Source organism: Amphiura filiformis, chromosome 14 (genome assembly GCF_039555335.1).
Source record: "Amphiura filiformis chromosome 14, Afil_fr2py, whole genome shotgun sequence".
Classification (NCBI taxonomy): Eukaryota; Metazoa; Echinodermata; class Ophiuroidea; order Amphilepidida; family Amphiuridae; genus Amphiura; species Amphiura filiformis.
In genome coordinates this window covers 62289602-62313757 of record NC_092641.1, presented here as the reverse complement: position 1 = coordinate 62313757, position 24156 = coordinate 62289602, and the positions used below count along the sequence as shown (strand labels likewise).

Sequence of the window (24156 nt, the reverse complement as noted above, 5' to 3'; positions counted from 1 at the left end):
AGTGAAAGAAATAAAGAGTTCAGTAAATAAATAGAAAGATGATATAAAGGAAACTTACACAAGATCCGTCAACCAGTTATTTGGTGTTTAGATATTATATCATATACATGGCCGATGGATTTCAAAGTTTCACGGGGAATAACTCGCTGAGTGAATACACGAAGAGAAATAGACGGATAACAAAATATAACTTAAAATGACACCATTTGTGTATATAGACCGAACAAAAAAGTGTGCAGCGCCCTCAAGCGTCACCATACTTTTATCTAGTGAAATGAGTGAATTATGGTGCAAAATCATTCAGCTTATTTATATTTTGGTATTTTGATGAATTTGGTATCTAAATATAATAATTATGTAAATGAAATCGAAATATCAATTCTTAAAAGTTCCATGAAAATTGGATGTTGCGTTTTCGTAAAATTATTGACATTTAAGGTCAAAATTCAGGTCCACGAAAATGTAAGAAGTTGGGGGGGGGGGCGGAGGTTAGGACAACATTTTCAGAAATTTTTCACGTTTTTATGTTCATATATAAATATCCTTTAATGTGCTAATGTACACAGCTAAAAAGGAAGAGTCATATCCAAGATTTGAGGTATTAGAGCGACATGTTCTTTGTTTCTCATGTACAAGAAAGGCAATCTGCAACAATGCCAGAACTACAGAACCATCAGTCTAATTAGTCATGCCAGTAAGGTCATGCTAAAAGTATTACTGAACAGGCTGAAACCACAGGCAGAAGAAATTATCTCTCAGGAGCAAGCTGGTTTCAGGAGTGGAAGAAGCACAAACGAGCAAATATTTAATCTGCGTGTCCTGGGTGAGAAATACAACCAACACCAGCAGGACATCTTCCATGTGTTCATTGACTTTAAGAAGGCTTTTGACCATGTATGGCACAACGCATTGTGGGCCACAATGAAGAGCTACAAAATGGGCCAGAAGCTAATCAAATCAATCCAACAACTGTACAGTAAAGCCAGCAGCGCAGTACTTACACAAAGCAAAATCGGAGAATGGTTTCACACATCAGTTGGCGTACGTCAAGGTTGTCTGCTATCTCCTACCTTGTTCAACATCTTCTTGGAAAGAATCATGACTGAAGCACTAGAAGACCATTGTGGAACAGTCAGCATAGGAGGCCGAACAATCACAAACCTAATGTTTGCTGATGACATTGACGGGCTAGCAGGAAACGAAGAAGAGCTGGCAGACCTCGTCCAGATATGGCATGGAGATAAGTGGAGAGAAGACAAAGCTGATGAAAAATAATGACGGAGAAATAAAAACACCAATCTCAGTCAGTGGCCAGCAACTTGACACAGTGAAGAAATTCAAATATCTAGGGGCCATAATCAGCCAAGAAGGTTCCAAACCAGAAATCCTCTCAAGAACTGCACAGACAACAGCTGCCCTGGCAAAACTGCAACCGATTTGGAGAGATAAAAATATCACTCTGAACTCCAAACTAAGGCTACTTCATGCCCTAGTGCTCTCAATCTTTTGTATGCATGTGAGTCGTGGACCCTGGACGGCAGAACTACAGAAAAGATCCAAGCTGTAGAAATGAGATGCCTACGAAGGCTCCACGGCATATCATATACTGACCACATCACCAACGAGGAAGTGCGCAGAAGAGTATTACAACACATGAGTAATTATGAGGACCTGCTGTCCACTGTTAAGAAAAGGAAATTGAAGTGGTATGGCCATGTAACAAGATCCAGTGGCCTATCCAAGACGATCCTACAGGGAACAGTGCAGGGAAAGAGAAGAAGAGGCTGGCAGAGAAAGAGATGGATGGACAACATCGCACAATGGACTGGGGTGAATTTCTCACAGACTCAAACCCTGGCACACAACCGAGACAGATGGAGGATGGTGGTGGAGCGGTCCATCATGCAGTGCCCCTACGACCCAGGAGGGTTATGGGAGCAGTAAGTACATACAAAGAGGCAGACAGATACAAAAGATGAATTAAAGAAGCAGTGAAAATCAGACAACAGGGCACCACCATGAACAGAGACGAGGGGCAATACAACCTAACTCACATGTTTGACGATCTCCTGAAGAAACCAACTGGCAACCGAGTTGCTAAGCAACAACGAGTTGTACACAGGTCGTCACAACAACATCAGTGTTGATAAAGAAATCTGACAGATTTCGAAACGTCCACAGTAAGTGCCGTTTATTTAAAATTTTATATTGTTGACCCTCAATTTTTTTTATATCAAAGGTCTGCCGTCTACCGACAGAGTAAGATGAGCTGACGGCACTGATGAGCAGGGAGGGGGGGCAGGGTGACGCCACTGTCATCAGTCATTCATACATCATAAAGTGAATTTGATTATGAATCACTATTAATGACTTTCCGCTAATGTAACAATATAATTGAATTTACTTTATCGTAACAAGGGACCTGTAACTGCTGCACTTCTGTCTATCCTCAGGCAAATCATACAAAGTTGACTTCGCTAAAAGCGAATTCAGTATCAAATTCAGTGTCAACAACCACTGTACAAATTTATTTATTTATGCTAATTTTACCTACCAGGTATTTCCAAAAAATGTTTTTACATGTGAACATTTCAAAAAAAAAAAAAGGTAAAATCATGGGGAACAAACCTGTTGAATTCTGCACCTTAAAGATGAATTTTTAGCAATAGATAAATCATTAAGAATGAAGTAAAACAGTTAATTTAAGTAAGAAATAAACTTACATTTATCAAAAATGGAAAAAGTTGATTTAAATCAGTGATGTAAATCACAATTTAAATCAAACAACCCTGTTAATAGCATTCAACTGCAGATGTGACCATCCACCACAAATAAGCCAAGAAAGATATCCTGAAATGAAATGACATTTCTTCCGAATTTTGCCTCACAACAGAGCGCAACACTGAGAAAGCTGCACTTAAAGTTTGCGAAATTCTGTTGTTGAAACCAGTTCCATAAAATATAAATTTTTAATTATTTTAAATTTTTGTACAGCTGTGTAACTTGTACTGTAGCTCAAAATCACATTTCCGACTTCTGGGCTCATATGTGGTGGATGGTCACATTTTTGAAAACAGAATCCTGTATTACTTTATGTGACCTGTACCACATTGTATACTGTTGTGTGAACTAATGTTGTTATCAACTGAAATTGTGTTTTGAATTATTCCACTGGTACTCTTTTGACTTTATCATGGGATATAGCAGTTCTTGGAATCCAAAAAATTGATTTAAATAAAAAAAAAACTGATTTAAATAAAAACAATCTGTTTTTTTTTTAAATTTTAAAATAAAAAAAATCAACAACCCTGGTTATTTAAACGTTTTAAACCCATTATATATCTGTAACAAACTCATTTTTTCATAACTATAGAAATGCTTATCCAGCAAACACCAGATTTAGAGAACCTGTTTAAATGTTATATAAGGACGTAAAACATTTCAATTACATTTTTGAAAACTTGATGCATAACATTCTAACATGATGTCATTAATTATTTGTGGGGAGTGACTGCTTATAGGTTCGAATTTCAACAAGCCTAATCATATGAAGCTCCTGTGGCCAAGTGGTTAAGGCACAGGTCTCCAAATGGTCGCCTTGATCGTGAAATTTCAAAATGGCTGCCAAATATGCATAAAATCCGGCAACCTGGTTTGGGGTTCATGAGCCCTCAAATTGACCATTAATTTTGTATGTAGTCTGAGCATGTTCCACTAGTCCAAATATTAATACCTGTCAAGTTTTGCTTAATTCTAAATTGGTTTTATAGGGGTTTTAGAGTGCATAGTTCACATGATTCAGTTAACTGTGTGTTTGAATGCAAAATCTTATAATCAGCCTGCTAGAACTTCCAGCTTGCGGTGGACCCATTACACAAATTTAGAATAAAGTAACAATTTCATATGCTGATGAATTCCGGATTACCATGTAACCAGTATAGTGTCATGTGCGACTCAAACAAGTGAGTAGCAAATACAGATTTGCACTGTCAAAAATTCATAACTTACATGACCCTCTATACTAGAGTCAATAAAATACAAAGGGGTAGTTCATATCTTGGGTTTGTCCTCCGTGGTATGATATCACCAGAAACCCACAAAGTCCATAAAGTACCACTTTTAGGCGAGAAAAGTCTGGGAAGTGGGAGATCCTGAGCGACGACTTACATGTAGTCCCAGGAAGTTTACGAAAGTCAAGAAGAAATGTCCAGGTAATGAAGTACCCACTCAACCCCAAATCTTGTTGACTAGTTGGTCATAAGATTCCTTCCTAGCTTGTGAGTCATAAAATGACTGGGCTATATGCATCATGCCCTTAAGGTTATACGAGGTATTGTTGGTCGAAGCAGCCCAAAAAAAATTGATTTCCATTATCTGAATCAATATATTATTGAAAAATAACACTTTGGTGTTTTGCAAAAGTTCATTCTACAAATCGTATACTTTGAAAACTTGCTTAATTTATTGTTGTTAATGAGTTATGTACGTTTTACAAAAGTGTTGTTGTTTCAACCCTCTTTACAACATAACTCAAGAAACACAGGACCTACAAAAGTATATATATGATATTTGAATTCTTCTACATGCTTGCTATGAAATGAGCAATGTAATTTTTGCTAAAGCTCACTACCATTCGCAAGATGCTGTTTTAACTACATTTTTTTTTGCTGCTTCGACCAACAATACATCGTGTACCCTTAATTGGAAATGGACTTCCTCATCCGTCTCGCCATACCTGGACTTTCCTCGCCTCAAATTGGTACTTTTAGGACATTGCTGGAATCGGAAAGTACAATATGTTTCCCTTTGGACACAAAATGTTGCTTTTAAACAGCTTCAGTTCATATCTTTGGCGTTGTACTTTGTAGTTCATTTCCCTTGGTAGTGATTTTGGGAGCTAGCTGTAAGGCCTACATAAAGCTGCAGTGCAATGACTCCAACACATCCGGTGAACATCACTTTGGAGAGTAATAATACCCAGGAACCAAGACCCATTGCGTTGACTAGTACTCTGTGAAAGAGATGGGAAAATGAAGAAAATTCTGGTTAATCTGTAAATGGTGTAAAACAGAAGGGTTTGTTTTGGGCCAAAGTAAACACCCCCCAAGGAAAAATACTGAGGCCCGACACAAATTCATAATTTCATGCAATGACCATAAAACAGAATGTTGCAAAGTTATCATTGCCTTATTGGTTGGGAACAGTCAGAAATTAAGGACAGAGAACAGAATAGAAAGGACAGATATACCAAGGAAGCCATCTGGATAAGAAAGAAGGGGGCCAAAACACTCAACAGAGACGAAGGAAACTACTTTCTTCCGCACATACATGACCAAGTCCTAAAACAAACAGCAACACCAACGTGAACCAACTGTCGAAGTGCAGGGACTGGTCATTCAATATGAGAAAGTGTTAGCACGAAACTGTCATTGATTGAGGTACGTAACATCTAATGCTGGATATGCTAAGAAGACAAAAGTATTAATTAGAGAATAAAGGTATTGTTTTTGGCCGCTGTCGTGCATCTATTGTCTCATATAACACGGGTGACATCATTATTTTAAGGAATAAACAAGGCGAAACACAAGTTGTTTTACGCCAAACATAATGATGTCACATGTTATATGAGACAATATGTTCACAACAGCGGCTAAAAACAATAACTTTATTTTCATTCAAGTCAAATAAATATATAAATTGTAACTTTACCAAATTTTAATCTAATTAAATCCTGTACATTTTACAAGAAATTACCTCAGTCCCGTTGTAGCTATGCACCTCCAATTGGTTCAAACAGCGCGTACACATATCGCGTCAACATGCGCACCCTAAAGTGTGTTATATCAAGACATATCCCATGGCTAAGGACCAATAAGATTGTGGGAACTTTCTTCAGTTTTTAAGAAGTGTCAGTCAAGTAACGTACACCCAATATGGCAACACTGATACTTACTCTAAAACAAGTGGTTTATAACAGATAATCACAGGACCAGGAGCCACTTTTTCTAAATGTGTGGTTCCTGGTCCAGACCTGCTTATTTCAAGGCTTGGTGATACTTACTCTAAAACAAGTGGTTTATAGCAGCTGAGTCCAAGCAGGACCATAACTACAGGTTGAAGGGACTTATTAAGATCATGTCTACTCCATAACCATACCAGTGTTGCTGTAGCTACATGCTGAATCTGTGGGTGAGAGAAGAGCATTATAAAAATATTAAAGATAATAACTAGGGCTGCACGACATAGACTTTTTTAGTAGTCCACTTGGCGACTATCAAAGGTCAAAATTTGCTTGAAGTTCAAGCTTACTTTTTTTTTAGTTCAGAATACACTTAAAAATAATACACTTAAAAACATACACTAATCCTTTACTTAGTTCTAACAGGCAAGAAAATTAATAATAGGTAAAGTTATAACTAACTTTCACACAGATTTTCAAGGCAGTAGCAGAAGTTCTTAGACAATTTGTAGCACTTTTAGAACATGTCTTGTTGTTGAACTTTCAGGAATAGTCGCAGGGGGTTTATTAAATATTATTGTATTTTTTTGTTTTTCCATTCTTTTGTTTTCTTTTCTTTTCTCTTTCTTTTCTTTTTGTTTCTTTTTTTTATTTCAATCAAATTAGTTTAATTACCTAATATTTACCGCCCGCCACCAGCAGGCCAATAATGATTTTAATACTGCCCTCTATTGTCTGGGAATTGCCAACCATGTAAAAAAAACAATAGCAGCCAGAGATCTCGCCATATTTTGTCAATATCACGGCTGTTTTGCTGTCAAAAATTTCACTCACAAAGCAGTATTACTGTGCATAATATTAATTATTGAAGTAAATTAGGCCATAATTTGGTATTTCAGGGTTCAGTTGCTTCAAAAATGATGTGTATAATGCAAGTTGAGAAAACTTTTGAGCCTAGTTTTATGTGGGAATTTTTGTTGCGTACGACAGGACGCAATAACTTTTGCAAAATTCATGTGTGAGATTCGGGTTTTGGTGGGTCCGGGACGCAAAAACACAGCGACCGCAACTGCATGATCATGCAAACACATATGGGCGCATAGACCCCTGTGGCAAGCCATCCTTGTGCACATTTTTGGCCCATGAGAGGTTTGTGGTTCAAATCTGCACCTAAGAAAGAAGTTTTCTCTTCTTCTTCTTCTCTCTTTCCTCCTGCTCTCTTCCCCCTGCCAAAAAGCCCATGGGGCATTAGGTATAAAAGGTACCAGCTTACTTCAGGAAATTATTCTCCTACCACTGAAACACATCAGACAAAATCATTTTGCTGTAGTGCAGTTCCGCACTTCAAATTTGTACTTTCCCCCTTCTAACTCTCCATTCCACTCAGCTGGGATGAAGCATGTGAGATAAAGTACCTTTGAGTTATACTACTATGACCTCTGCTATGTTGATGATACGAATCAGTACAGTACATTGCATTCATTGATACCCTGAGTATACAAAATAATTGACACCATTTTCTATGTAAATTCTGTTAATTTTGAGTGTTTTTAAGTTTTTTTTTATCTCACACAAAAAAAAAAAATAGTTAAGAGGTGACTTAACTGGGGCCCACATTTTGAATTTGACCTAAAAGAATGATGTGAGTTTTTTTCTCATTCATCACAACCAATATTCTTAACATGCACTTACCAAATTGATATTGGATTCTAGGCTCATCTGTATATATTTCCAATCAAACTCTGTACCCCTGGCACCAACCCATAGAGGTATAAATCTGGTCATAACCAGTTCGGCTGTCGCCCACCCTAACCCTGCTATCATAAACCGCATTTCTCCTTTGGCTGCAATGCTAGTCAGAATGAAGTAGAAGCCTAAAAGATCTCCAAGATCTACTGTAGATTTCATAAATTCCTGTAAGAACGACAAAAGTTGAGTTCATCTTTTGTAAACATTGTATTCCAGGCATTACGGAATAATTCTGGTATACCCTGTGCAGTGTGCACATTGGGCATTTTTGGTTAAAAAATGATAAAAATCATGAAAAAGGCATATTTGAACCCAAAATTTACATTGTTATGGTATGATTTTCGTTCAGATATAAAATGTTCATTATGGCCTCTATTATTAAGGTTGCAGTAGTTGTTCCTATAAAGTTATGGCTTATTTAATAACCAATATTTTTAGGCAAAAATTCATAAAAAACACATTTTCAACCAAAATAGCTCAGTTCATGTCACTTTTCAGAATTAACAGCCAGGTTAAACAGAAAGGGGAGACTCTTAACTATTAATTCTAACCCGAATGTCACCTTTGTCCAAAACTGTTGTACAGAACCCTATTTAGCCACAGAGTGGCCTCCGGGAATTTCAGATCTAGGGTGGTACGGTTCTTCACTAAACAACTCAACTTCAAAGAATATGCTGACTGGTGGCACACTTTTCAAAGACTCTGTAAGTACAATGCCAGCATTTTACCACCTCAGGAAAGTGACAATAAGAATGCAAGAGTATATAAATCCAGCGTCAAAAGTCATTTTTAGAAACCTTGATGGTAAACACTTACCCCTAGTATATCCAGATGTCCACCACTTCCTTCTGATGTAGGAAAGAATGTAGCCAGTACCATCATCTGTAAAGATAGGGACACACAGTTTATCAGAAATTGTCAGTCCAAAGAACACATCAAATCAGAAAGTCACCACTACTTTAAGCAGCCACAACTCTGAGCACCCCCCAATATTTTACCGGGGGGTGGGGTGGTCCATACAATCATCCCCCCATGTTGATGCCTGTATGTGGGTTTCTGATCAAATTAACCTTATATTTGGCCATTTTAGTCCCCAAAGTGCAAATTTTTTCGCGCTTCGCACAAATTTACTCCATTTTTGAACCATATTTCAACAGATTAGCTCCAAAATGGCAAAATTTGGCACATTTGTGCCATAAACGCATTATGTCGCCAAAACGTGCTGAATTCACTTTACTTCAAGAAATTTTTTCCAACCCATCCCCCCAATGTCAAAAAGAAATCTACGCCACTGGTTACGGGCATGGTACCGGTACTCAAAGTTGCAACTTTATACTGGGTTCGCCATGGATGGTCACATCAAACAATATTTTTAAACCCATCAAGCTAAATGTTACCTTGCAAAGCTGTGTGACCAGATAAGCAGCCCCTGCCTGTACACATTTCCAGAATGCACTGTATTCTGATCTGAAAATAAAGAAAACACAACAAAATGCCATATTTATAATTATACACATTTTGCCCTATTCATGGCACATGACCAATTGACCATATATACGTTTCCTTGACTCTCCTAGGTACGGTGCTTTTAATTTTTCCATGTGTATCAGCGTTCCAAATAAGGCATGTCCTCACATTAAATACCTGTGAAAGTAGACAGACCTGTAAATTTCCTACAGTACGGGTCTGCTTGACCCGTAAAAATTGAACCAAGCAAAGAGCAGAAATTCCTAGTTTCGTTTTCCACTGGAAAATCTGGTTCACATAATATGTCCAGCTCCCCGAACGTACACTTTCATTTTAGTGTCCCCATCAAGTTTTAAAACGGGTAAGCCCTTTCGCAATTCCAGAATCATGATGCCTCATGGGTATTATATTTGCTGATAGAATTGGAGATAAACACGAGGAGGCTTCAGTACGTTTGCAATGGTGGCAAACTTTGCACTTCCTTCAAAAACACATTTTTTTAAAACATTTTTTATTCATTCCTACATTATGTTAATATTTCCTGTGAAATACAAAAGGAATGAAGACCAAACTGTCTGACAGCGAAATTCCAGTTAATTTACTACCAGTACAAAACGTTAGTATTCATCACCGGGACTGAGAAATGCGACATTTTCGGTGTTTGTACCGGGGATTTTCTGACACACAACTGTAAAACCTGGTCGGGAAATGTGCGTCCCACAAAATTTTTGTGCGTCCGTACATATATTAATGTGTTGGGCAACAGGGAATACAATTTTACAAAGCCCCCGATTGCCGGTATTGCATCGCATTACATCGCATTCGCAGTCTGATGCAAATATTTGAAATGACTATTTCCTTTCAGATTCTTGATGAGATTTTAAAGATTTGCATGTACATGTACATATAATGTAAATATTATTGCCAATAACAAATTACGTTAATGCAAACTTGCTGACAATGTACGATAGTTTAGAAAGTTGTATTTTTGCTCTCGCGTTTGAGCAAAAGCTTATCACATCACTGCTGTAAGAATTTTCATTCATTGACTGGTTGACTGGTGACCCGGAAGTGTTGCAAAATAGGAGTGGTTAAATGTGAAAGGTCAATAACTCGTTTACTGATTGGTCCATTGGTTAGGCCCTTCGCACTTGATTATTAGTTTCCTGTTAAAGATTTAAAAGATTAAAAAGGGACGAGGTGACTTTTAATCATTAATTATTAATTATCTTTTATTTTCTTTATTTAGTTTGAACTATTACAAGCAACTATTGACTCGTTTTGACTAGAGCGAACATTTAATTATTTCACAACAATATTTGATTTTATAAATAAATGAAGGTGGGGTTGTACTCTTTGTTCATTCATCATTATTATTGATATTATTAAAGTCAGAAAATGGCAAGTAGAAGTAGTTGAAAGTTATTTTAAAGGAGAAAATTAGAAATAAAAATAAAATAATTAATTCATTATTTTGAGATTTTTATCAACTTGCGTCCGACTGGACGCAATGGGGTTGATGACATTTGTTGAACATTGCGTCCAGCAATATACAAAAAAGAAAAGAAAAAAAAAAGCGCAGTGATTTATAGTGCGCTACGCACAGGCACAACGCCAAGGCGTTGATCCACAAGCCTCAGCACACTTTACAGGTTGTCGCTGACCACTATGGCCCACATCATTCCATAAACCATTAAACAACAATTCAGGGACTTTGCTGCTTCAAGAGCGCACACCCTAGACATTCCACAATTATAGGTTAAAGGGGGTAACCCTATTGGTTTTGGATATGGATTGTCTTTAAAATTACATAATAATATCAAATATCTGCCCCCTTTATGCTGCTTTGTGAAAAAACGAGAGCATTTTCAGCGTAAATGTGAATAAATAGCCAAATTTGCAACCCAATACCTTGTATACGTGAATTGCATTCTGGGTAGGCATGCAACAACAACAATTCCCGTTCGTATGACGAATGCTGACATGCTGCAATGCCGGCCCGTATTGAACGGAAAATATTTGTTTTTTTTTTTTTTTTTTCGTATCCGTTTCAGAAAAAAAAGGAAACAAAATATATTTCCCCTTGCAATATGTACATTTCAAATTAATATAAAAAGTTTGGGTTAAAATGGAGAGGAAAAAACCTTCCGATACCGGGTTTTGAACCGGGTACCTCTTGGGTAAAAGAACGGCGCGCTAGCCAATTGAGCTATTTCACCAACTGAAATAACCAAGGAATTGTTTTAATTATATACGGCGGACCGTCTCCTCAGCACTTAGCGTAGTCTCTTACACAGCCAGTTTGCGTCGGTCTGACACTCGTCGATCCTCGTGATAGCCACATACAGTCTGGCCGCGAGACTACACTTAGCGTAGTTCTTTTTTTCTCTTCCATGATCCGAAGTAATTTTATTGTTTACAAACTGGTATACCTGTAAAACCGCTGTGATTCATGATTTCTCCGAAATACATCGACTTGGAGCGTCAAATTTCAGGATAGTAATGAGAAAAATAGTATCTATTATGTGATACCAAAACCTCATCAACAATGAAAAAATCGGGGATGATGCTGTCGATCGGGTCACGGACCTTTAATGAACGCGTATTACTTATTGGGAGAGAAATTAGACAAAATAATGCACTTGCGCTGATGTTGATGCGTCTAATGCACGAGCCCCTAAATAAGTACCGGTAATTCAAGTTTATTAAATCTATTTCATACACGAGAAGAAAAAACATGTGATATTTACTTCACTAAAAATGTTGGAAAATAGAACCAAATATAAATTCATCAACCCCCGAAAAATGAATCAATCTCACTAGTGACGCGAACGCGCAAGAAAACACTGCGCGTAGTACGCTGGAGCGCATAATATACACAATCAATGCATGTTTTGTACTTTTCTAACAGCTTTTCTGATTGGCTGCTTTCATATAGGAGTGTATGAAATAACCATCGCAACCAGGATCAGCTCCCCGAGTTTCGTACGGGTTACAACAAGACAAATTAGCAGTGAGTTCCTTGTCCAGGGAATTTCAAGCTAACTCAATTTTTCCACGAGGCGTACTAGGCACCGCCAGGGTTCGAACCCGCAACCTCTCGCACCATAGTCAAACGGCTTTGAGCTAACTTGCGTCTGGACGCAAGAATTCGCGTCCAGCGGGAGTCTTGACTTGGAGACTTCTACAAATTCGTCTAAAGGTAACCAAAGGGTTGGGGATCGCATTTTTAACTATCACTAAATGTTTCGGAATTGAGGTCGGCTAAGTAGACCATTTCGGGGACTGTAATTGGTGTACATGTCACATTTTGATCAGTGAGCATGGATGGTGAGCGAGAAATTACCAACTTGGCTGACAGCACAAGTATTGGGCCTTCTTCTAAAGCAATATTGTAAGTGTATACAAGATTCCAGATAATACTTAATGCTTATTGTATAAATATAATCAACATAGGGCAGGTTAGTATAGTGGTCTTCTCACTTGCTTCTCACCACTGTGGCCCGGGTTCAATTCCCCGCGGCGCCACATGTGAGTTTGGTTGCCGATCCATGCTAGTCCTCGCAGGTTTTTCTCCGGGTGCTCCGGTTTTCCTCCTGCATCTAAAATCGGACCTCTTCCCATACCCTGTCCTGTCATATCCGGATGGCGTCCCTTAAATTTAGTAGCCTCTGAGCACTATTGGGATTAGACTGGCTTCGGGGTAGATTATTCCAGTCTATGACGGTTCTTGGGATGAATGAGTATTTGTAGCAGTCTTTTGTGGGTTGAAGTTCTATGAATGAATGTGAGTGTGATCTCCTAGTGGAGCGCTGTACCGGGCGCAGTAGTGTTCGTACTGGTATAGAAAGGTAACCCTGAAGTGACTTTTGAAATAAGGCTAGACGGGTGATGTTCCTCCTCCTGGCAAGTGTTCCCCACTGAAGGTCTTGAATCATGGTGACGTGGTAACACTGCTGTATCTGCCATAGTCGTTCTTAACAAATCGGGCTGCTCTCCTTTGTACTGCTTCGACCTGATGTATGTGTTCTGTGGTGTACGGGTCCCAGACCGCTGCGCAATATTCCAATGATGGTCTAACTAGTGAGCGGTATGCCAGATCTTTTATGTCTTGCGTACATGAGCGTAAGTTTCTTTTTATGAACCCCAGTAACCTGTTTCCTTTTGCTGTCATACGGTCAATGTGTTTGTTCCATTTTTTAATCACTTGACAGTTCTACCCCCAGGTATGTGTGTGAGTTCGTCTCCTGAAGGGTAGATTTATTTAATGTGTATGTATGGGTTTTTGGGTTGTAACATGAATTTGTAACTTTCAGAACGAAACATTTTTCTTGATTAAATTTCATCTGCCAAGTATGTTCCCACACTGTAAGTCGGTCAAGGTCAGTCTGTAGCAGGTCGGCGTCACGGTCACCAGAAATGGTTCTGTAGATTACGCAATCGTCTGCGAATAATCGTACAGTGGAGGTTATATCGTCAGGAAGGTCATTGATATACATTAGGAATAAGAGTGGACCGAGTACAGTGCCTTGCGGAACGCCAGATTTGACACTGACCCAGTCCGAACATTCACCTCCAATAACTACCCTTTGCTCTCGGAGCATTAGGAAGTTTGAAATCCAGTTGTAGGTCGGTCCTCGTATGCCGTAATGGTCAAGCTTCAGCATAAGCCGTTTGTGTGGCACCACATCAAAGGCCTTGCTGAAGTCCATAATCACAACGTCGGTCTGTCCTTTCTTGTCAAGGGTCTTCGTAAGGTCATGGGTCGTAAGAATTAATTGAGACTCGCACGAGCGATTGCGCGAAAGCCATGCTGTTTGTCGGTCAGTATATCAAATTTGTCTAGATGGAGCATGATGTTCGAATGAAGTACATGCTCCATCACCTTGCAGCATATAGATGTGAGTGACTGGTCTATAGTTGGAAGGCTTGGTGCGGTCTCCTTTCTTGAAGATTGGCGATATGTTAGCGCATCTCCAATCATTTGGCAGATTGCCCGATTCAAGAGAAAGCCTGAAGATGGTAGTCAAGGCTGGAGCGATCTCCTTGGCCCCCATCTTCAGGATGCGTGCCGGCACGCCGTCTGGTCCTGTCGCTTTACCGGGGTTTAAGTCGGTCAGTAATTTTTCCACTCCCTCTACAGTAATGTTAACATCTGGCATTTGTTGGTAATGTTGTTTATCAATATTAGGTAATGATGTGTCCTCCTGTGTGAATACTGATTCAAACTGGTTGTTGAGAGCATTTGCTTTCATGATGTTGTCGGTGATTAAATGCCCATTAATTTTTAGAGTTGGAATGCCAAACGAGTCATTTTTTTGACTCTTAATAAAGGTCCAAAATTTCTTTGTGGACGTAGCACAAGTATCTCTGATATACTTGCGATGCTTACTACGAGTCAAGCGGTTGACAAACTTTCGGAGGGACCGAAAGGTCTCCCAATCTTCAGGAGTGTCAGATTTTCTAGCACGGACCTTGTAAGCCTTAAGCTGAATTTATACTCGATCGCTTTTGCAGAAAAGCGATTTTCACGCATGCTCAATGTTTACTTACATTTCCAGAGCGTCAAGCCGATCAATCGATTCAAATCGCGGAGGCAAAAACGACGTCGCTTTTGCAAGTTGAAGAAATCTCAACTTCCCAGCGATATCGCTTGACACGTGAATGCGTCAACCAATCATATACAACCAATTGGATCTATTATTTTGCTAATTAATTTACCTTTCTCGATTTTTAACTTTTGATGATGAATTAATTCAAGGCCACACGTTTTGAACTCGCCACCAAAAAGGGTGGTGGTGTTACGTATTTTCAAATTGTGATCTGTTCAATTCATCATAGCTCGGCTAAACAAAAAGATTATGTCATGGTTTTGGTCTCATTTAAAAGCTAAATAATACCACTAAATAACCTGTAAATATGAACAATATAGCTTTTCAACTAACTTGAAGCTGTGGGCGATTGAATTGCGAGCAGTCAGGGTGGTGGGGGGGGGGAGCGGAGGGGGGGGAAGCGGTACACACAAACTCTATGGGAACGCGACGTTTCACGTGTGTAACTTGAATAAATTCACTGCTACAGGAGCTATAAACTTGGTTTTGGTCTTAATTTACAGCTAAACAATTCTGCTAATTGTTTTTAATCATTTTGAACTCTTAATGATTGGTTTAGTCTATAAAATTCAAACTTTTACGTACAAAACCACCCGTTTTCATATTAAACACTGTAGAAAGTAATGCGGATGTCTTCAAAATCTAAAAGTTGCTGTAAAATTTTTATTACTTAACCTATCATAGTCAAAGTATACATTTTCTGATAGGAAATTTGATGAGGAATCTAAATATGGACTTACTTTTCCTGTATGGGTTAGGGGTAAAATGATTCAGTTCAAAATATGATGAATTGTAAAAAATTCTAACATACTTTGGGACACCCTGTATTTCGAGATTACCAAACAGCTGTGATTTTTTTATCTTCCAAAGTTTGTAGGCTCCCCCTATCCTCTAACTAAATAGATGTTATTTACTTTCAGTTTATTACTGCAAGTTAGTAATAAGCAATGCATTAAGTAACCCTTTTTGTATCCGGAATTTTTTTATTCCACCCTGTATAACTTCAAGGTCACCCTGTATAATGAGTTGAAATATGTATTGTTACATTCCTTATGCCTTCAGCTTTCCAAAAATGTATACTTTTGCTAGTTTAGGGTTGATAATTGTGGAGATATTCTAATTTGAAACTCGATTGGTGTAAAAATTCATATATTTGGGATAACGCTACGGGTGGCGAGCTCAAAACACATGGCCTCAAAGCAATAATTATTGACAGCAACTGATGTTTTAAAAATGTATTTTGTGGCATTTAGAATATTTTAATTGTCGTCTGCAATCGCTATCGCCGTGATAAGTATAAATGCAACAGCGACGAGCGATGCATCGCAAAATTCGGCGATTGCAAATCGCTTTTCAAAAGCGATTAATCGCATCGCTCGGCGATCGAGTATAAATTCAGCTTTATGCTTCTGACGAAGGGCTTTTTTAACCTTGTGGTCAACCCAAGGCATGTTTTTACTAGATGACACAAACTTAGATGGCACATTAGCATCCATGGTGGCAGTGACTCTGCACTTGAAGTCATTCCATAAGGCTAATGAAAGTCGACTCCCACTTTCCCGTTGCCCTACTCCGCTCAAAACAATTTGCTGGCCAAATATTTCATTATTTTGAATAAAATGTTGATTTCTAACAAACTTTAACATACAAATAAATAATTGTGGTTTTAAATATATCATAAATCTCTTTCTGTTGATTTTCAGGAATTTTCTTTGCAGTAGGAGCATGGTATATGGTTAATAATGAATTATTAATGAATACCTACTCAATTCTCTGTCCCGCACTTTTTGATCTGCTCTGATCTCATCCCGTAAAAAATGTTGTGAAACTTTTTATAATAGTTGTACAATCACCTTCACGTGGTTGTAAACTACATCTGTAAACTGCAAACTGTGATTTATCACATGTATACATGGGTAGTTATTGGTTTACACCTGTAACAGATGCAATAATGAAATGGTATAAAATAATGAATAATGAATAATGAAATGGTCACCTACACAGTCATGAAAAATAATGTAACGGGAAACTGGGAATTGACTTTCATTAGCCTAATTCATCAACAGTAACTAAACTGGGGACAATTTCACAGAAGTCATTGCTAATGACTGTGACTTGTGTGAGGTCATTTTTAATAGAATCCCAGTTAGCCTTATGGTATGAAAATACCTTTCTAGGCTTAGCTTTATTGATAACAGGTTTTGTGTGAACAGTTACCAAAGGGATACCATTATGGTCACTCATGCCCGGGACAACAACTGATTTCTCGACTATGGTGGAATTTGATGTATTTACGCGCAGCAAAATTAGCGCAAGTTAAATTTCAAATTTCGCGGGAAAACTGCCTAAGCGACACGCATTTAGACTAGGTCTAGGAGTTAAAACTAAGGCAAGCTAAGTTCTACGTGCCCACGACGAACAGCGGTGCCTGATGCGGGCGGTGGACACAAATCTGAAACTTTCATTCCCTTGGGTTTTTTAAGCTAAGCGAGACTACTGGACCATCATACTACTTGTACCGTATACAAAGCATGACTGCATGCAATCAACACGTCAATTCTCCCCACATGCATGCATGCATGGGCGAATTAGTAGTAAGCTTTAGCCTTTACAAAAAAATCATTCACGTCTCTCAATTTTATAACACATATAGCAATGTACTTACAACCCTGAACACTTGTATGTTATGAGATATGGCACATAAGCCAATGCTAAACAATTCCCGAAATGAAATAAAGTCATTTTCGCAGCAGTTCTGTTCAATTTCACTGAAAACAACGCCTTATTTTGCACTCGCCGGAAAAGAAAATCACGAATACGTAGCTGACCCTTGACCTCGCTTGACCCGTCAAGCTCTTCCGTCAAATAAATCACTATAATTTGTGCATAAAAACCGATTCTTTCCTTGTTAATCGTGATGTTAACTGTAATACGAGAATACAAGCATGCTTCAGATAATTATTGTTTTTGCTATTCTTCGGTTTATTAATTTAAGGGAAACTGAAAAATATTATTTGAGGTTGGGTGACGGCTCTGGATATAAATTTACTTTGTGCATATGAGCTGCATTTAGCGGGTGACGAGAGGTTTTCCGTTTATTTGGGAAGAAACGAGCTGCTAAAACGGCTTATTTATAATTGCTCTAAGAATGACTTAATACTACAGTTGTAAGGTTAGAAGTAGTTTATGTATTTATTTAAATGTAAGACGTAATATTCCGTACAGAGCAGATACTAGGTAACCTAGGCAAACCTTAGTTAACACATTTACTAGTCAGCGAATTCGCCGAGACCGGGGCCCCAACACAATGCATATTTACATAGATATTTGAATTTTTTTCGAGAATAGGTGGGTGAAGGAAACCTACATAAATATGTTTTCTATACTTCACTTGACCCAAATATATGATTTTTTTATGGTGATAATCAAGTCGCACATGGAATTTTAGAGGGATTTTGATAGCAGTTCCATTAAAAAAAGCTGCCATCGCCATGAGACTAAGATCTAGAAACACCCCGAAATGCCGTTTTGGGGAATTTTGCTAAGCTGAATCTTTTTGATGAAAGTCAAACATTGACAAGATGTAACTTTGTTACGGAAAATAAAAAAAAAAAAAGGTTTTCAGTTTTGGCTTAGTTTACTCAAGGGCTTTAATTTGATATATAAAACGATGCAATTTGATGGCAAATTTGAATTCACCTAGGATACCTACAGATACATGTGCAAGTTAATTATATAGCAACACAGTAAAAATTAAACGTCATTTTAAAAACAGTTGTGAGTAAGCTTACCAACTATAGTGGGAATTCCAATTGAATGAACGCAGCTTTCAATAGCGTCACGAATTTTTTGCGTACACTGCGCGATGTACGCCAGCGTGTGCGACTGTGCGTGAGTAACGAGGAAGTGAATCCAACAATGCCAACGCACTCGTGATTGGATAGCATTGTATCCAAGGTCGTGCGTTCGCGTTGTAGTTTGAAATACGCAATATACGATCGCGGTGGAACGAGTGCAGCTGTTAAAAGCTGCGTTCATTCAATTGGAATTCTTACTATAAATTTACCCTAAATTTTCATGTTACAGTTCTTTTACAAATGTATATAACTATGCAAATTAAAAAAAATTAAATTGTTACATTTACACTTTCTTACATTAATTAGAGGATGTCTTGCAACAAGCAGACATTATTAAATATTCGTAATTATTATTTCCCACCGTACCCTAAAGTCCGGTGATTGAAGGAAGTCCCGTTATAACGTGAACACTACCATGAGAGGACATTAGGGACCGATCGTTATTTACGGCAGGGGGGGTAATGGGCGTTTTGGAAAAAATATCGACAAAAAATTTCGCGTTCCCCCCTCGCGTCCGCTCAAAATTTTCGGATTCCCCCTTGTTTTCCCAAATTTTCTATTTAAAACTTAACATTCCCCCTCTTGGTTCAACAAAAATTTCGCGTTCCCCCTCAAGACCCAAAAAAATTTCGGATTCCCCCTCAAAACGCCCGGATTTCTTTTAGAATACCCTACCACTGTAGATTTTCAATGGGGGTCTTTTATGAACGACCCATACACATACACTGTGAATGTAAAAAATGGTAGGGTATTCTAAAAGATAGCCAAACGCCCATTACCCCCCCCTGTCGTAAATAATGATCACTCCCTTATCGAAGTGCATTCGGCAGTGTGTAAATGACCAATGTTATTTTCACTCGGCGCAAGCGCAGATGGCTCATTTTTAGATGCCGTCACCACCATAATCGGTCGGAAAAAGCTTCCGACTTTGGATTTATGAATGAAATTTAACAGCGGAGTTTCCGGAGTTTTCCGAATTAGGCAAATACGCAACCTATGACCTTTTTACGTCAGAATATTAATAAACATCATGGCGCCCACTGAAAGAAAACCCGATGCGAATTGATTCAGTTTTCAGCAAATTATTCTACTTTTTTGAGCAGCTTATCGATAAATAATTCCACGAATGTGAGTACGATATTTTGAAAATGTATGCAGTGGAATGTGGTTAATAAAATGACTTTGGGAATCGGGAAATTAACTTTGAAGCGGCCCCTCCGGGCATAAACAAGTGTTCATCATACATACGCGCTATATAACAGCATGCGTGATTGGTCGATAGGCAGGCATAAACAACATGTATACCATACTTTAAAGGCAATGTGTGATTTTAACCATTGAGGGCGCTCTTATATACGTGCCAATTATGACCTGTATTTTCTAAACCGCTACATGTACCAAATTGTCTGATTTTTGTACAGGATTTTGCTCTTGAGGGTCCAGATTTTAAAAATCAATACAGCATAATTGTAAATCTTAACAAAAATAGTTTTGACTTTTTTGTGTGTGATCGTACATTCATACATACCTGCTATATAACAGCCTGCGTGATTGGTCGATAGACGGGCATAAACAATGTTTATGCCCGGCTTTCTGGTCATAAACATTGTTTTCTAATAGTATAGTTCATCAGGAATGTTCATTAATGCTGTGATTTGAGATTATTTGCATACATTACAATTTTTAAAAAAGACCTCAAAGATCTAGTGCTACTATCCTGAAACATAACATATCCTATTATTTAGAGGTTAATAACTGCGCATCGGTTATTTGGAGGGCATTGTGAAAAATCTAAACATTTTGCCTCTGGAACCGAGGAATATCCCGAGGGCGCAGCCCCAAGGGATATTCCGAGGTCCAAAGCAAAATGTTTAGATTTTTCACAATGCCCATATATAATCGATGCAAAGTTATTAACCTCATTCATAACCGTCACTTTGATCTTTTAACTTTACAAAATAACACAAGATTTTCCTCAAAAGTTTGTAAAAATAAACAATTTTTACATCTTCCCTTTCCCAAAATCGATCAGGCTAAAACAAAACGACCAATAACAAAAGTGTGTATCAGAATCTGTGCAAATATGGTAGCGCGCAATCCAAATACGGCAGTCAGCGCAAGCCAGTTCATTGGGCGCTGTTGATCGACGCATAGAAGTCAGGTATGCGACATTGGAACAATTACGCATTTTGCGGTCAATTGTGAGATATTCATAACCTCATTAATAAACGCGATGCGTGCGTTCCAATCATATTTTATTATTTGTTAAAACGCGAACGCAAATCGAGGTCATTAATATCTCACAATTGACCGCAAAATGCGTAATTGTTCCAATGTCGCACACAATTGACTTCTGCGTGCGCGGTATTGTGCGTCCAACTTTTTTACCCCAATTTTTTTGTGACAACTTAGAAAAAATCCGTTCGGAGTAAAAAAAATGCAGTTAGCTTTTCATGAAGAAGAGACATGAACTTGGGGAAGGTTTTTTTATTTTTTTGAAATTCGTCTGTTTTTTCGAAATATTGAATAAAACATGTGAAAAAAGCCATTTTGTCACTCTATTAAGCAAAAATTGCACATAATGGTGTATATTTTTGTTTAAAACAAATATTTTGAAAAAATGAAAAACCTTCCCTAGACTTTGATGAACTCTAAAGGATAGTGCAAAAAGTTTACTCTTTGCTTGCATATTTTTTCCGTTATCTTGTCACAAAAATCGCGCAATATTGTCAAAAGTGAACTCTGAGAAATCGACGTTTTAATAAAAAAATGTCAAAATTATGCACAAAACGTCCTTAAATTTTAAAACGGTAAGACTTTCACACTTGTAAAAGCTGTATCTGGTGCATGGTCTAAATATGCATCTTTTTGCACCAATGAATCTATAATGTCTGCTTTCAGTGCGCCAAAATTCAAAATAATTAAAAAATCTAAGTGGCATTTTGACTGCAAATTTTTGTTTTGTTTACACCACATTTGCTGGCGTTAACAACATACCGCATTTCTGACTCGTTATTTCCTGCCAATTTACTAAGCTGTCTTGAGCCATGTGACTTTTTAGAGTTGAAAAGAGTGAAATAAATCAAGCAAAAATACGAATAAATATTAGCAAGTTGTATTTTATCAGTTTCAAGTGAAAGAATACATCTTAGTGTTGATAAATATCAAAAATCTCAAATTCGGTCGGGATTAATGTGTCTTCCATTACTCTGGCCTTAAGTGAGGTTCATATATTATCATGTTATGTTTACACTGTAAAAATTGCTATACCGGTACAACTAAAGCTGAAATTTGTGTACATGTATACGTGTACTTGTAGCAGCCTGTTGTCCAAAACATGAAGCCATGCACCAGGTAAATGGAACACTGTCTGGAATTTGATACAATCTTGTGTCACATTATCTTGTATATTTCTTTCAGAATACAAGAAACATGGACAGTGAAGACCTCCATGTTGATGTTGAGAAGATCTTAGAAACTCCTGACAATGAATCAAAACCCCAAATCACCCAGCAACCAGCACCTCTACCACCTCCACAACCACAACCAGCATCTACTGCTTGTATCACACAATTAGCACCTACATGTAGCACACTTGCACAGCCTGTATTATCGTCTACTCACCCACGGTCTGTGTTACCTAGTCATCAGTGGGCTAACAGTCAGGGCGCCATATCATCTGCTGTAACTTCCAGTGTAGCATCTTCCGAGTCATTGTCAACCATTACTGTGTTGACACCAACAAAACAGCATCAGAGAGTGTTTCATACTGGGACAAAACAGCCAGTTGTGGTGCTCAGAGATATAGGTTTGTTTTGTTTGTTTGTTTGTTTGTGTGGATCCTGCTAATAGTATCGGCATACAACAAAACAGTGTCGGAAATTGCATCAGGGTCTTATTTACAGGGACAAATCAACCAGTTGTGCTCAGAGAGATGGAAACAGCCTGTTATTCAAAAGGGTCATTTGTCCAAAAAGGGTTCCAAGTTTAGGGTTTAGGGCATTTTAGATTAGGATTTGGGTTAGGGATAGAGTCAGGCTATGGTTAGGTTTAGGGTTATATTAAAATGGTTTGGATTAGGGTTAGAATTGGGGCTTGGGTTATAGGTTAGGGTTAATGTGCAGGGTTAGGATTACATGTAGTGTTATCAAGTAGGAATTGGGTTTTCAGACTATTGACCTGTAACCAATCTCAGCGTGTGACATGTCAATAGTCTGTAGCAGGGGTAGCGTGAGCACAAAAAATCAAAGGGTCCAATTTAATTTTTTTTGACCCCTTGGTACCTGCAAAACCAATATTTAAGGGGTCCTATGAGAATTTAAGGAGTCCATCTGTCCAAAATTCTAAACTTTGGAACTGGTCAAATATTCCAGTGAAATTATTAGTGTCATATATAGGCCAATGGCAATTCGAAAGATTCAGGCCTACTGATCTTTTTATTTTTTTATTTTTAATTGACAATTCTTATACTGATTTACGCTTCTGTGGCAGTCCGTGCATTGTAAAATTAAGGAGTCCATACAGTTTTATAGGACCCTTTGTTCACTTTCAACTTGTGATTTAAAGAGTCCAAAATGGCCAAAACATAAGGAGTCCCTGAATGCGCAGACTCCTTATTTGCAAAACTCCTGGTCTGAAGGGTCATTAGTCTGAAAACACAATAACTTAGTTATAAATCCCAAACTAACTCTAACACTAAATGTCATCCTAACCTATAACCTACATGTATAGTCCTAATCCTAACTTAAACATAACCCTAACCCAAAACCTAGCCTTAACCTAATCCTAACACTTATCCTAACCTTAACCCCATGAGAACTACCTGCCGATTGGCCAAAAAGAAGTTTTCATTATCAATCGGACCAATCAGCAACATTGTTAGAATAATTTTACCATGCAAAACAATTGGCCAAATATTTGCAAAGCTCCATTCTGATTGGTGATTAAAGTGAAGATATCATGTAATTGACCAATCAGAGGCAATGTTAGATCGGCAGGTAGTGCTCAGGGGGTTAACCTGACACTATCCCTAACACTAACCTTAATGCTAACGTATCCCTAACCCTAATATTAACCTAAACTGCTGAAACCGTAACCTTAACTCTATTTGGACTAATGATCCTTCAAACTAATGGGACATTCCAAAATGAAAGAAAAAAACAGCATCAGGAGAGACTAAAAACCAGCCAGCGGTGGTGTTCAGAGATATGTTTGTTTGTTGTTGCTTTCATTTTTAGGTTATTGGCTTTTATATAGGCAAAATCACTTGATAGCATGCTTTGTGTATGCACATTACAGTCAGGGACTCTCTGTGTGTATTTTGTTTATGTTGAGAGCATGCATGAAGTGTTTTTTTTAGAGAAAATCACACAATCCTACAGTTAAAATGGGTCAGCCAGTCGGTATAGTTCTGAGGTTCGCTAATCCAAAAACTATGGTATGCCTCGCACAGGGAACATATAGTGCGCAAAAGAATTAAGGTACCAGTTATGTTCATCTCTGTATTCTAAGG

The 24156-nt window shown here is 38.1% G+C and overlaps 3 protein-coding genes across 3 annotated transcripts in view; 2 read left to right on the top strand and 1 right to left on the bottom strand.

Annotated features, from left to right (window-relative positions):
* The first annotated feature begins 1569 nt into the window (after positions 1–1569).
* LOC140169555 (uncharacterized) lies at positions 1570–1944 on the top strand. The gene has a single exon (XM_072192819.1). It carries the CDS (start codon positions 1570–1572, stop codon positions 1942–1944), a length of 375 nt encoding a protein of 124 aa, XP_072048920.1.
* A 551-nt stretch (positions 1945–2495) lies between these two features.
* LOC140170410 (BOS complex subunit TMEM147-like) lies at positions 2496–17630 on the bottom strand. Its single transcript, XM_072193780.1, has 6 exons — positions 17453–17630; positions 9106–9175; positions 8525–8590; positions 7652–7873; positions 6062–6183; positions 2496–5011 (listed from the first exon to the last, which is right to left on the bottom strand). Exons 1-6 carry the CDS (start codon positions 17527–17529, stop codon positions 4870–4872), a joined length of 699 nt encoding a protein of 232 aa, XP_072049881.1. The 5' UTR covers positions 17530–17630; the 3' UTR covers positions 2496–4869.
* The window catches only part of LOC140170411 (uncharacterized), a 49320-nt gene continuing 33527 nt past the window's right edge, over positions 8364–24156 (top strand). Inside the window, exons 1-2 of the mRNA XM_072193781.1 lie at positions 8364–8412; positions 22065–22452. Of these exons, the coding sequence (XP_072049882.1) occupies positions 8380–8412; positions 22065–22452 (421 nt within the window). The 5' untranslated portion in view covers positions 8364–8379. The remainder of the gene's footprint in view (positions 8413–22064; positions 22453–24156) is intronic.

What these genes read in the sequence shown, in the direction of transcription:
- LOC140169555 (XM_072192819.1), top strand. Translation starts at nt 1,570, where the DNA reads ATGAGATGCCTACGAAGGCTCCACGGCATATCATATACTGACCACATC.
- LOC140170410 (XM_072193780.1), bottom strand. Translation starts at nt 17,529, where the DNA reads ATGACTTTATTTCATTTCGGGAATTGTTTAGCATTGGCTTATGTGCCA. An exon ending in GACATCTGGATATACTAGGG is followed by an intron (nt 7,874 to 8,524) that starts GTAAGTGTTTAC and finishes TCGTTCTTACAG; the next exon opens with GAATTTATGAAATCTACAGT. An exon ending in TAGAATCCAATATCAATTTG is followed by an intron (nt 6,184 to 7,651) that starts GTAAGTGCATGT and finishes TCTCACCCACAG; the next exon opens with ATTCAGCATGTAGCTACAGC.